At 47.9% G+C, this 14854-nt stretch overlaps 1 protein-coding gene across 1 annotated transcript in view; it reads right to left on the reverse strand.

Annotated features, from left to right (window-relative positions):
* STK24 (serine/threonine kinase 24) overlaps positions 1-14854 on the reverse strand; it is a 95182-nt gene that overhangs the window by 45322 nt on the left and 35006 nt on the right. The window contains exon 2 of the mRNA XM_040267370.1: positions 7556-7786. Within this exon, the coding sequence (XP_040123304.1) occupies positions 7556-7786 (231 nt within the window). The remainder of the gene's footprint in view (positions 1-7555; positions 7787-14854) is intronic.

Raw genomic sequence — 14854 nt, forward strand, 5'->3', positions numbered from 1 at the left:
GTTAGTCCTCCACCCCAGAACCCAGAGACAGTTTAGGAGCTGAGATGCAGAACCGCCAGCCCAAAAGGGAGTCAATATTCAATGATTTCAAAAAAAAAAAAAAAATCGATGATCAACTGAACAACCAGCAAAAATGCTGCATCGGCATCCTTCCTGAGCCATGAGCAGGAAGGAAGTACCCGGGGAGGGAGTCGGCGATGGAAACGCTGTTCGAGGCAAGGTCAGGTTCTATTTTCCTATTCTGTCTGTGAGCACCCTGCAGAATTCAACAGAAGAGAACTGACGTGTAACAGAAGGGGCTCAGACAGTTCTCAACTAATAAAGGGACTCTCTCAGCCTCTCGGCAACAGCCAACTACAGAAGACTTCCCTGCTCTATGAAACCAATTTACTTTCTTAGAAATCAGAAAGGGCACGCTGGAGATCTGGCTATCTGCCATCTACTTACACTGAGATGGAAAGAGAAAAACCACATACCTATCTTTACAATAACAGGGGGAAAAAAGTACATGCTATGGTTTGTTTGTTTAAAAACGAAGACCAAAACAGTCTTAACCAGGAATAGAAGCAGACTTTCTTAATTAAGAAAAAAAGAGGCCACGCATCAAAATTCTATAGCAAATATCCTACTTAAAGAAAAATGTGCTTTTTTTTAAGATCAAGAACAAGACCAGTGTATCCCTCCAATCGCTGCCAGCCCACACAGTTCTAGAGGTCATGGTAAGATGGTGATGTGAATGGACAGGGGCACAGAAAACCATCATTTACAGACGTGAGCATATGCGTAGAAAACCAGTAAGACCTCAGCAAGATTGCCAGAAACGATGTGGCAGGAAAAAAAAAAAACTCGTCCCCTTAAATAGGCAATAACCAACCCGAAAATATATCACTCAAAACCTGCATAATCTTTCTGAAGGAAAACGTTTACATTGCATTAAAGCTCAAATATGAAAACCTAATTTAAAAAATGGACATTCATAGCCAAGGATGGGATGACATTAAGATGTCAATTCTCAAAAATCAATTCTGAAACTTTAGTAAGATTTTAAACTGAAAATGTACAAACTCATTCTAAGACGTGGAAGAAAAAAGGTCTTCTGAGACCTCATGTACTTGTCAAAAACAGCAAAAGTTTTTGGATGTATGTGGGCAGAGGTGGAGACCATTATCATTCCAGATACTACGACTCAAAACAAGGCCAAGGTAACAATAATTCTCTCTCACACACACAGACCATGAGTGATACTGGCCCAGGAATAAAAAAGAAAATCCAGAAACAGGCCTAGACATACAAGAGGACTTTGGTATATAACATAACATGTAAGTGGGGAAAATACTATTTTATACAATAGTATTATAAAACTTATTTCTACATGGAGAAAAATAAAATCCTCACTTCAAACTGTATGCCAGACAGATAAAAGAGCTAAATGCAAAAGGCAAAATTATAAGGCTGATAAAAGATGGAAATTTTCATATAATTCTTAACCTTAGGTAACTGGAAGTTTCCTTAAACAAGATCCCAAAAGCAGAAATCTGAAGGTAAAAATTGATAACTACATTAATATTTAGGATTTTTTTCAACAAAGGATACCCTGAAGTTAAAAGAACTGTAACAGAGTCAGAGAAAATACTTGTGCTATCTAAAACTGGTAACATTTTAATATACATATCAAGTATTAAAACATAGGAAAGCCAACTGAAAACTTAAAAAGATATGAACAGAACTCAACAGAGTAAGAAATCCCAAGGGCTAAGGATTTGTGAAGACACTCAAACCCACTATTGACAGAAATGCAAATAAGCATAATAAAATGCCCTACTGTACTTACGGAATTGGAAAAAATTTTAAAGTTGTATATCAAGGCTGGCAAGGAAGCAGAAAAATAAGGACCGACATCATTAAGCATGAGGGGGAATGCAAACTAAAACCACAATGAGATAGATACCACCTCTCATCCCTGAGGGTGGCCATCATCAGGAATGCCAAGAGGATGTAGAGAAATTAGAACCCCCCTTGGGGCAGGTTCTTTGGAAAAGAAAACAGCCTGGCAGTTCCTCAAAGTGTTAAACACAGAGTTACCATATGACCCAACAATTTCACTCCTGGGCACATACTCGAGAGAAATGCAAGCATGTCGACACAAAAACCAGAAAATAATGTTCACGGCAACATTGTCCGTAATAGCCCAAAAGTGGAAACAGCCCCAGATGGTCATCACCCGCCAAATGGGTAAATAAACCACCATGCTACCGTACACTCAACCCCAGAGCAGAATCGTCTACACTCTCATACAACACTAAGACACGTGAAGGGACTTCCCTGTATTACTTTGGTGACAAATACAACTGATAAAATTACCCTAAAAGTTCTAGGAGCTGAAGAAAAACTTACTCTTAAGTCAATGATCTGAATGCACTATTAGACAAGGACTAATGGACATGCTTCCTTCATGTCGATAAAACAACAGAAATGACTGGGAAAAGTGAAGGTTTGACAAACACACCTTTGTTTTGCCTTGCGCCTGATTTACACTGGTTAAACTGGCCTGATATTTAAGAATATTACAGAATTTACTATAAAAGAAAGTGATAACCATAATTTTAATATACTAAATAAATGTTAAGGCTTAAAACTTGCCAAGATAGCTTTTCCCTTAATTAAAAAAAAAAAATTCTTAAATTAGCATGTACTAAAAATCTAACATGCTAGACAGTTTGGCTTTTCCTGTGGTCATGTATGGATGTGAGAGTTGGACTGTGAAGAAGGCTGAGCACCGAAGAATTGATGCGTTTGAACTGTGGTGTTGGAGAAGACTCTTGAGAGTCCCTTGGACTGCAAGGAGATCCAACCAGTCCATTCTGAAGGAGATCAGCCCTGGGATTTCTTTGGAAGGAATGATGCTGAAGCTGAAACTCCAGTACTTTGGCCACCTCATGCGAAGAGGTGACTCACTGGAAAAGACTCTGATGCTGGGAGGGATTGGGGGCAGGAGGAGAAGGGGATGACAGAGGATGAGATGGCTGGATGGCATCTCGGACTCGATGGACGTGAGTCTGAGCGAACTCTGGGAGTTGGTGATGGACAGGGAGGCCTGGCGTGCTGCGATTCATGGGGTTGCAGAGAGTCGGACACGACTGAGCGACTGAACTGAACTGAGACAGTTTACCTATCTGATGTCAATCTTTACAGTAATCCCATAAAATACAAGACAGTTAGGTAATCATAACCTAGGATTCGAGACTAAAATCCTGATTTATAAACTCTTAGGCAAGAATCTCAGAGATTCTAAAATGCTGGCAATCTTCCCAAGACCAAAAGACCTACAGAGTTGAGATGCTGAACAGAATGACTCTAATGAATGCTGCTTAAAAAGAAATCCGGCTTCGACTGAACTACAGCACCTCACTGTCCACTGTTACAGTCTTACGTCTTCACAGAGTGACGTAGAGCCGAAGAAGTCTCCCTCTCCTGCACACCGCACCCGAACCACTCCTCACTCCCCACACATGCGGTTTCATTAGGACCTTGTATTTTCGTGGCAGAAAGTTCCAGTGGTATTACATAATGGTTGGGATACGAAAAAGCGTTTGGTTAATATTCCAGCTGGTTTTAACTTTCCCCAAATTAAGCAAACTACAGTGAATGAAACTTCTGTGGCACGTGATCATCTTCAAGAGCTTTTCAGGCCTCAGATTCATCACCATGAGTTTTCACTGCTGCATTATCCGCCCCCCCCCAAATTGGTGGTGGTGGTTTTTGGTTTTCCTATGGGGGCGGGGCAGGGGAGACAGGCTACATAGCAACTCTGTGATTTGATTATAGCTACACAGTCAAAATTGGCTCCACTCTGCTGACCTGCAGTAACATTCAGTATATTTAGACCACTTACCTATTGTTTTTTAATTTCTCCTTAAGTACAACACTGAAACAAAAGCATAATTATGAGACCTTCTAATGCAAATCCAGCAAGAGAGAAACCAGTCTCTGCTCACTTCCTCTTTACTCAGTCTCGCTCTGTGAAAGTCTCTTTTCAGTTCAGTCGCTCAGTCATGTGCGACTGTTTGCAACCCCGTGGACTGCAGCACTCCAGGCTTCCCAGTCCATCACCAACTCCCGGAGCCTGCCCACACTCATGTCCATTGAGTTGGTGATGCCATCCAACCTGCCTTCAGTATTTCCCAGCATCAGGGTCTTTTCCAGTGAGTCAGAGTCCCTTAACACAAGGTGAAACCCTGAGGTCCTCTCCCCGTCACCACTTAAAGGACTAAAAACACTATCTCTGAAAGCTATGTGGAGTTTAACAAGGCAGGAACAGCCACATGAAGCACAGTTATTTTCAACTTTGTGTCAAAGATTCATTCCTCTTACATGTCAATTTAAAGTGTATCTTACTTGACAGTATGGTGGTTGTGGTTTATTTGCTAAGTCGTGTCCAACTCTTGAGACCCCATGGACTGTAGCCTACCAGGCTCTCTGTCCATGGGATTCCCCAGGCAAGAATACTGGAGTGGGCTGCTATTTCCTCCTCCAGGGGATCTTCCCCACCCAGGAATGCAACCAGGGTCTCCTGCAGTGAGGGCATTTCTTTACTGTCTTGAGCCAGGAGGGAAGCTACTTGACAGTATGGGAAGTGAAAGTGAAGTCACTCAGTCATGTCGGACTCTGCGACCCCACGGACTGTAGCCCACCAAGCTCCTCCATCCATGGAATTTTCCAGCCAAGAATCTTGGAGTGGGTTGCCATTTCTTTCTCCAGGGATGTTCCTGACTCAGGGATGGAACCTGGGTCTCCCGCATTGCAGGCAGACGCTCTACCATCTGAGCCACCAGGGAAGCCCCTGACAGTATGGACCGTACTAATCAAACTACCTAATCCTACGGAGATGGTAGGAAAACAGCCTCTGGCTCCTGACTGAGGGTCTTCCCCTGGGCCAAGGAATTTCGTGTGATTCTCTCACAAGAGAGAGAATCCAGGGGTCTGGATTCTTGTCCTGCTCAAGTTACAGTAGTTAACACTGTTTCAACAAGAGCAGTTCATAGGTTTTCATTAAATGTGACAGAAAGGTTTAAGCAACGAAGGGCGACTTTTCACAGCAGTGGTATTATTCCTGGCATCTCTGAGGCAGTTACATTCTCCGCAGGACAATCTGCCTGGTGACATACATGAAGCGCCACAGACAGGATTCTTACCGCTCTGCATCCTGCCTGAGCAGAGCGAGCGGAGGAAGTCACCCCTGGGGTTCTCCCGCTTCCCTCTGAGAGCAGATGGCCTTGGAAAGGACTGCCTGGCTCAGCGCCAAGCCGGTCTGCTCTGCAGCCCTCGACTAGATGGCCCTTCCCAGGCTCTCCCGGGTCGGGTGTGGTCTCAAGGCCGAGTCTGGCCAGGGCGTGTGGGCAGAAACAAGGTGCCCTGGGTCCTGGCCTGGGTGCATGAGAACTCCCCACAGGAGCCTCCATTTTCACCCCCGACCTGACTTAGGGAAGCTGAACACAGCTGTAAGGGCAGGGGAAGAGCAACATGAGAGAAGGAACCTGGGTTGCTAGTAACTGGAGGAAAACCAGCCACGGATCAGGCTATGCATGAGCAAGAAATAAACTATCATATTGAGCCATTAAAAACCTACGGCGTTCATTCCAGGAGCAGCTGACATGAGGTTAACTCGTTCACTGGCCAACTCTAGGAGGAGGTTAGACTGACTTGGGATTAGTGGCTCAGGCGAGACAAGACTTGCAGATGGACTCTCTCTGTAGACACACACAGTCAAGGTGGTGATGCCACGTTTGGCCACAATAAAGCAATCTACTCGGTACGCAGTAAAAATTCCGCTGAGGAGCTGAGGCTGAAAAGGACACCTCTGAACCACTGCTCCTGAATTTCCATAGTTAGATATTAGCTGGTATATTCATAAGCAAAAATTCGTGAGGTTCTTCCACACTTCCTTTGCCAAAGCGACCATAATTCATGTTAAAATTACAATGCCTGAAGACCACATGAAACCCAACTCTGGATTTACTAAGAAACTATGTTGAAGTCATTTCTCAAAGGATAAGTGATAATCAGCAGACAGAATTCAAGATGAGTCTCTTCAGCTGTTAGTTTTTTCCTCTCAATAGAAATTTAACATCAAGAAGACCTTTGCCTGCCCGTGTGCCCTTCTCTCGTACCATGAAAATGACAGAGCTTCTTTACAGCGCTTCCCCTTTGCCCCATCGAGACCCAAGCTGGATGCTCCCCCATGGCAACTGTCATTGCTAACCCCCTCCTTCTTGCTTCCAACCTCAGTGGATACATCTTCCACCGCAAGGTAATGTGAGATAAATGGAAATAAACCCAGCCAATTAAGAAAGGAAATTAACACTCAATAAGTACCGACAACACGCCAGGTACTTTCATATACTCAATTCTATTTACTCTTTGCCACAATGAGGTGTATAACATGATTTTACAAATGAGGAAGCAGGGAAGTTTAAACACAAAGTCCAGGACAAATGATTCCGAAACTTATTCTTCCCATTTCAAACTGCTGCACTTGACCTACGACATACTGCCACTCTTTAGGCAATGAGAAAAAGATAGCATTACCATCCAATATTCATTTCCTTTAAATATGCATTTCAGTGAATCAACAGCTCACCAATGTCCCATCCTCCCACTTATACCTTATTACTACATTTCCACAAAATCGAAGCCTGCAGCAGCCCTCTGACGTCAGAGCAGGCAGACAGCTACAACACGGCAACCCGAGAGGACAGAGCCGGGGCAGGACGAGGCCTGGCCTTACATTACCCGGGAGTACTGCTGCCTACCCCTCAGGAAGTTCTTTCTATCTGCCAAGCTCTAGTTTCCACAAGAATTATTTCAGAAAGCTTTTCACCAACTCTTTTAAGATATTTGAAAATGCAGTAAAACAGATATATGTCAAGGACCCTGAAACACGAGGAACAATCTTAAGCTTTCCACGCAGGACTGGGAAACCATCTTTAACAGAATTCTTTCCCACTTGAAGAACTGCGTGAAGGTTGAGGACTATTTGTAGTATTATACCGTAACCACCACTTTAAGTAATTATTTACTAACCAAGAATTCTTTGAAGTCAAACAGAGATAAAATAGCTCACTAATCAACATTCTCAGTTCTCAGCAGTTTAAAAAAAAAAAGACACTAAATTAAAACACATTTGATATGAAAATATCAAAAGACTCATATTCTTAGGTTGGCCTGAGTCTTCATCACAAACCATGCTAAAATTAGTTGAGTGGTTGTCATTAAAATAGCTTAAAAAAAAAGGACTTTTGATGACAAGGTCTTACTCAGACCTTACGCTTGTTTGAAAGAGAATTTCAACCTCAAACACTTTCTACTGAAAATACATTTCCGTCAGTGACATTTAAGATGAGAGCACCATTGGAACCAGGTCCTCTCGACTGCAAAGGTCAGGACACTTCTTCCTGAGAGGTTGCTGTGCTCTCTACTGAAGTCCTTCCGGACCGCGGCTCACATCTCAGTCAGGCGCAGCCCGATGGAAACGCACGTTTGCATCTTTGAGCCTTACCTTCAGGTAGGAGCCATAATATTTGGTTACGTAGGGACTGTCGCACTGACTCAGCACTGTGATTTCCTGCTGAATGTCCTCGATCTCATCTTCTGCCTCCTCCAGGTCAATGATTTTTATGGCGACCACTTTCTGAGTCCGATTGTCAATGCCTTTGAACACCTCGCCGAAGGAGCCCTTCCCGATTTTCTCCAGTTTGGTAAAAAGCTCTTCTGGATCTGCTTTTAGGTTCTGCAGGAGAGAAGGAAAAGGGGAACTTCAGTAACTCAAAGGGGTATTGACAACGGCTAGACCATGGTCTTTCAAGGCCAGATCCGTTTTCTTCACTTAAGGATCAGGCTGGTGGTGATCACGGGTCTTCACACTCAGGACACAAACATTACCCAATCTCACCTGCGTGTGCAAGTTAGACTATCAAACACAGCAAATGTGCAAACAGGAACAGTGACCCAGCTCTATAATAGAAGGGAAGAAGGCTCCAGCTTTTATATAAAGTAAACAAGTATCAAATCACTTATCTGAACATGATATATGGATTTATTGATAAATTGCTTGTGTCTAAGCAAAACTTCTACTTTTCTCCCTACACACAGCCCCCCAATTTTCTTAATTTGGGTAGGTATATACTGAAACATAGGTTAACCAGCAACATCATGTAACAGAAAAAGACATACACCCTAGCTTGTTTCAGAGCAGGCCGTGTCCAGCAAACACAGTCCCATGCATCTGCACTTAACTGCTGCTGCCTTGGCCTAAATATTTAACTGGATCCCAGGAAACAATAAGGAACTGTTTTCTTTTATCAGGTAAATGTCATACCCTTGAAATGGCTTCTAAAGGCTAGTAACCACCAACCTGAATAGCTGAAAGACACATACCACCTACACCTCGTAAGATTTAGCTCTAAATTCTCCAGCACCCACCCTAACGAGCTCCCTTGACCAGAGAGAAGGGTGAGCAGCTGAGTTCTCCGTGGGCAGCACGTGTCACCCCCCAGGAGGGAGTGAGAGGTGGTGCTGACACTTGGGAGAGCCAGGGATCCTTCCCGTCTTAACCACGAGGAGCTGCTCAGACTACACCCTACAGACAGACACGCCTTCCCTGTGAAGCAGTGGGGAGGAGGGCTGAAAGGAGCGACAACAACAGACCAGGAAGACAGACCCACAAAAAGGGGTCAGACACAGAGATGGAGGTGCGGGTGGCTCTGCGTTAACCGGGCCTTGCGGACTCACCGGACTCAGTTGCTGGCTGATGCCTCCTCCCCTGACCTGGACGAGCCTGTAGACTGTTACAACTGTGCCTCCAGCTTTGAAACGTTCCCTCCCCAAGGCCGGGGCCCCTCCTGCACTGCGCCTGCTGCTTCCCTCAAACCCCGGCTGGCCTTGGGATTTCCTGCGACACTGAGCTGGGTTAAGCCTGCGATCCTGCAGCTGCACCTCCATCGGCCCCTCAGGAGGCCTGGGCTGGCTGCCGGCGGGGAGAACCCAGGCCCGGGTCACCCAGCCGGCCAACTGCAGGCACAGGGAGGGACGCCCAGTGTCCTCGCTGCCCAACCCGGGCCAGGCCAGCAGCTCTCCTGCCGACCATGGGCAGCGAGCGAGCCCTGTGCAAAAGCCCCAGGTCAACCAGAGGAATCAGGAGAAACACAAAATCACTGTTTGTTTCAGGCACAAAGTTCTGGGGTGACATGTCACCCTACTGATAACAGAAATCAACACAGATCGCTGACCACTGCCAGACAAAAGTGTCCATTCCTGAGGACAGGGTCCAGACAGACTTTCTGTACTCAGGAGAGGAGTGGGTCATTTCAATAAACTGCCCCTTTCCCTTGTGCTGGGTTTAAAACCACTTAGGAAAAAACAGCTGTTTTCACTACTGCCTTGACCCTCCTCTCCCTGAGGCCCCTTCCCGAGCATCTGCACCCATGAAGTCAGTACAGGTCTTCTGCCTCGCACCTGCTCAAGTATGGTGCGGCATTCCACCCTCTGCCATTGGGCCACCAGCTATAAACCGAACTAAAATCCACCCCTGGCAAGAAGGGAGACACAGACTTCCCTGGTGGTGCAGCAGATGGGAACCCACCTGCTAATCCAGGAGACAAGGGCTCCATCTCTGGCCTGGGAAGCTCCCACCTGCCCCAGAGCAACTAAGCCTGTGGGCCACAACTACTGAGGCTGCGCTTGACACCCCTGGAGCCACCACTACTGAGCCTGCACACCACAACTGCTGAAGCCCATGAGCTTGGAGCCTGTGCTTTGCAACGAGGGAAGCCACTGCAACCGAGAAGCTGGTGCACGGCAAAGCAAGAGTAGCCCCCGCCTCTTGCCACAACTAGAGAAAGCCTGAGTGCAGCAACGAAGACCCAGTGCAACCGAAAAATAAATACACTTGTAAAAAGAAGAAGGGAGCCATCTGTCAAGATGGTGACGGCAGAGCCCTGAACAAACAAGGGTCCCCGCCCTTCGGCAGTTCTTGCACAAGACCATCACCAAGCGCTGCAGCCCGTGCAGTGAGGTCAGGAAATCAAAGCCAGAGATGACGTAGTGCACAAAGGAACGTCAAGATTCTGCCGCCAGAATCCGCTCTCCAAAGACAGGCGATCTCCTGGGAAGGAGAGGTATCATCCTGCCAACCATCTCGATAATTCTCTTTTCAGAGAGGTCTAAGCTGAACCAAGCACTGGTCATCACCCGAGGTTAGAAAGGCCTGCCCTTCACCCGAGGTTAGAAAGGCCTGCCCTTCACCCAACCCATCCCCCACGTGCCTGAAAGGCAACCAGCTCCCGAGCAGGAGTCAGGACACACAAAGGCTTGGTCTTCTCTGAGCAGGGAAAGACAGGACCCTTCCCCACCCTTTCCCTCTCCTAGGGCAACGAGTTGGGGGACTTGGGCAGAGACCGGGGACGGGAGGGGAGGTTGGGTGTTGCCTGCACAGCCCACTCTTCAGGTTCCAGACCAGTCACTCAGAACATCACTTCGATGCCCAGTGGAACTTCCCCAGTCCTACAGCTGAGCCAGGAGATCATTACTCCATGGCCGAGGGGGTGTGAATCTCACAAATTCGCTCACTAACCTATGTGATCCCACTGAACTAACTGCCCCCTGGGTTTGTGTTTCCCCCTCTGAGGGAAGGACTGGAGAGAGAAATAACAGAAAAAAGAGCACCTCTCCAGATTACATGCACCTAAGAGCGGGGATCTGGTACCCACCAACCAAGGGATGTGTCTGTAAGAGACGGCACTTCCATACTGACGTCTCCTCTGCTCGCACCTCTCCACATCCCTCAAAACCTTCCCCACCTGGGTCAGGAAGCAGCCCAAGATCCTATCTGGGGGAGCCTGGAGGTTAAGTGTAAACTTTCAGGAGATGACACTGGCTTATCCTAATTCTTATGGCTTCAGTCTTTTCCATCACCCTCCTCACCATGGCAACTCCAAGCCATCTGTCTCTGCAAACTTTGGTCAGTGAAATTCTAAGCCTTTCTACCCACTCATACTTTGTCTTGTTTAACTTCAAAATTTAGAAAAAATCAGGGCATTCATTACATGTCCTAAGGTCAGGATCCTTGAAACCAACCAAAATATGGAGACGTTGCGGCTCCCCTGGGGTAGGGGGTCCAGGCACAGGTCTGGGCTCTGCAAAGGCTCCCAAGGTCCCTTCCCCACTGAGCTCAGTAAAGCCTGGCTCAAGATCATGGAAGAGCTTAAACCAAGGGAACATGCCCAGGCAACCTGGGATCACCAGTTCAGCAAATGTTTCTCACTAACTATGATACCAAAGTGCCAGGGCTACTGGCTACCCCAAAGCCTGGGATCTCCTGGAAGCCAGACGGGAACAGGAATGAGCGCAGGAGAAGTGACTGTCACCGTGCAGGCGGCACAGGGAGGGGTCCGGTCCCTGAACCCTGAGGAAGGATTCTGACCCCCCCTGAGAAAAGAAGCCCCGGGGTGCGATGCCTGCTCCCCAGCCCCCACCGGAGCGCCCCACTGGAACTCTGGCCTCTACGGTCATTCAGCCCATTTCATGATCCATCGAGAGAACTCATTAAAATACTTCTGCGATGACTTAAGTATTTTATATTTTTAAACCTGAACAGCTATTACTGTGTTCTTTTGATCACTTCTGGCAATGAAAAACTACATCTGGCATCACTAATCAACCTTCAAAGGCCCTCAGCTTCAGACGTACTACTTGTACAATTGTGCACACGGCACCACTCTGGGCTGAAGCCAAAACCCAGGAAAAGAAAAAGGAACAGTCCAGGTTTCCTGCGCTCTAATACCCGCACCTTATCACATCACCATCCCTGAAGCAACAGACGAGACGGCAGCGGGGTTCGGCCGGGTCTGGACTAGGCGGGCCCCTTCCTTCTTCTGAACTTGGAAAGCATCCCGAGTGAAGGACAGAACTCTCCTCCTGGAGCCCAAGTTGGCCTCAGAACCCCGCTCTCCCCACCTCCCCAAGGCAGCCAGGCGGGCGCTACAGGCCGGCCGTTTCCCACGACCTCATCTTCCCATGTCGGTTTCTCCAATATTATTAGCAATGTTACCGTCTGTTATTCCCAAAGCTGGAAACCTCTGCCCCACAATTCCTGTTTTACGGCCACCGACCAAAACTGTCTCTGCGTGCGGTCCCCCCGACCACGCCAGGCTCACCCACAGCGGCTACACCCCCAGACCCCTCTGCACACCGGGCAGGCAGAGCTTGGCTTCCTCGCAGCTCATGGTTTTTCCTTCACTGCTTAAACCAGTGGGGACAGCACACCATCTCAAGGCTGAAGTCACGCACTCGCCATGAAGCTGAAGCCCACAGCCCCTTCCCACCCCCAGTGCCTGCTGCTCCCCCAAGTGACCCTTCAACCACCCAACTTCTCAACACTGTCTACGAGCACCCAGGCTTACAGGCTGTACTCATGACCCTGTGGATAGAGAATCCTCCAGGGGCAGAACGAGTGAGGGTCAACTCCAGGGCTTCCTCATCCCGACTGGGTGATTCTACTAGGATTCCTGGTCCTTTCTACACCTGGTTACTTGTGCCCCCAGAGAGGCTGCTATGACTCCCCTGTTACAGCTGGAAAGTTCCTGTCTGCTGATGCGAACCTGGAGCCTGGCCCCAGGGCTCCTTTTTGCCAGGGCACGGCTTTCATGACACTGGTTGAAAACCGTATTCACGACATTTTACAGAGTATTTTCCCCCTCGAGACTACAACTGCCACTCAAGAACGTTATCTTGTGATCCTCCCAACCTAACCCAGCAAAGAGGTGAGCACGGGAACCTGCAGGCGACACCCAAGCCCCGTTAAAAAAAAAAAAAAAAAAAACGCAAAATCAAGGGCTTCCCTGGTGGTCCAGTGGTTAAGAGTCCACCTTGCAATGCAGGGGAGGTGGGTTTGATCCCTGGTTGGTCCAGGAAGATCCCACATGCCTTGGAGCAACTGAGCCCGCACGCGGCAACTGCTGAAGCCCTCGGGCCTACAGCCCGTGGCAGGCAGGAAGAGAAGTCAGGCAATGAGAAGCCTTCGAACTGCAACAAAGAGGAGCTCCCACGAGCCGCAACGAGAAAAAACCCCGTGAGCAGCAACAAAGACCCCCCACAGGCAAAAAATAAATGAGTCAATCTTAAAAAAAAGAAAAAAAAATCACAATAAAATTAAAAAAAAATCAAAACCCCAGCCAAAGTTCAGCTCATAATGAGGAGGCGACAAGGAAAACCTTGCAGCTATGGCCTAAAACTTTACAAGGTCCTGGGCACACCAGATGCTCGGCTCCGATTCTGCAAAGCATCCTTTGGGGCAGCAGCTGGACAAGACCTGCAGAGAAAAGACACTAGATACACCCCGCCCCTACCCCGGAGAAGCTACCAAACACAGAGATTCAATGCAGTCCTGAGTGCTTAAATCATCTGCCAGAAATCCAGGCTTCCAGGTAGCCACAGGTACCTGCAGTCTAAGCAACCCGAGTTCAGGTTTCAGCTCTACCACACTACCAGCGAGTCATGGAAACACCCCGCCTGCTTCCACTTACGTACATCCTTACTGCCTAGGATGCCAAGGATAAAATCAGAACCTAAGGAAAGCTCCTTGAATGGTATCTGCTTGAACACTCCTCAGTAAACAGAAACCACTCTGGCTGTTACAGTTGCTTTTGTGTGTACTTAACACCGGGCTATTCTTACACTTGGTCAAGATTGAGCAGCTTCTTACAAGTCTCTTATTTGAACCAGAACTAAAACTCAGATCACGAGACTCACAAACCGGCACACCCTCCATGGCACGATCCTAAAATCAGCTAAAATCCCCTTTCCTCCCTCAGGAAGGGGACAAGGAGAATTCTAGGAGGCCTGAGTGGACATCCTCAGAAAGAGAGAAGGAAACAGCTGTGAAACTCCCAAGTACAGAGGCTACCCTGGGGTACACTAGCCAGCAAGGTCAGAGGGCCCTGTGGCCCGGGGAGTGTTCTAACACGAGGGTCCAGGGCGGGCGCTGAGCCACCTGGGCAATGACACCTCCTCACCCCCAGTACGAGGCTCTCAGGGCTAAGAAAGGATGCTGCTGCTGCTGCTGCTAAGTTGCTTCAGTCGTGTCTGACTCTGCAACCCCATAGACAGCAGCCCACCAGGCTCCTCCGTCCACAGGATTCTCCAGGCAAGAGCTTTAAATAAGCAAAAGATGGTGCCTACGAGAACCTTCCAAGCTTTCATAAACCTCCCTTTTAAACTTGCCGATAATGGTGACTACTAGATCCCTTAAAATAGAGAAAAGGACTTCCCTGGTGGTACAGCGGATAGGAATCCACCTGCCAGTGCTGGGGCCACAGGCTCGATCCCTGAACCCAGGAAGAATCCACATGCCGAGAGGCTACTAAAGCTGTTGCGCCACAACTAGAGTCCAAGAGCCTAGAAGCCACTGCGATGAGTAGGTGCGCTGCATGTGAGAGGAGCCCCTGCTCGCTGCAGCTAGAGAAAGCCCTCAGACAGCAGTGAAGACCAGCACAACCAGAGAGGAGCCCCTGCTCGCTGCAGCTAGAGAAAGCCCTCAGACAGCAGTGAAGACCAGCACAACCAAAAATAAATTCGAAAAGAAAAGACGGGTCCGCTCTGCATGAGCAGCCTCAGGAGAAGGGGCTCAAGCTAGATGAGCAGAAGGGATTTTAAGTGGCAAAAGGAACGCAGGCCCAAGTTCACGGAGAATTACAGCAAAGAAGGCAAGATGCGAAAGGCAGTGGCTTGGGACACGCAGACACCCCACACAAACACATACTTTTGGTCTGTGTAACAGGAATCCTGTTAATCGCTTCTGAGC

This window comes from Oryx dammah, unplaced genomic scaffold (assembly GCF_014754425.2).
Source record: "Oryx dammah isolate SB20612 unplaced genomic scaffold, SCBI_Odam_1.1 HiC_scaffold_24, whole genome shotgun sequence".
NCBI lineage: Eukaryota > Metazoa > Chordata > Mammalia > Artiodactyla > Bovidae > Oryx > Oryx dammah.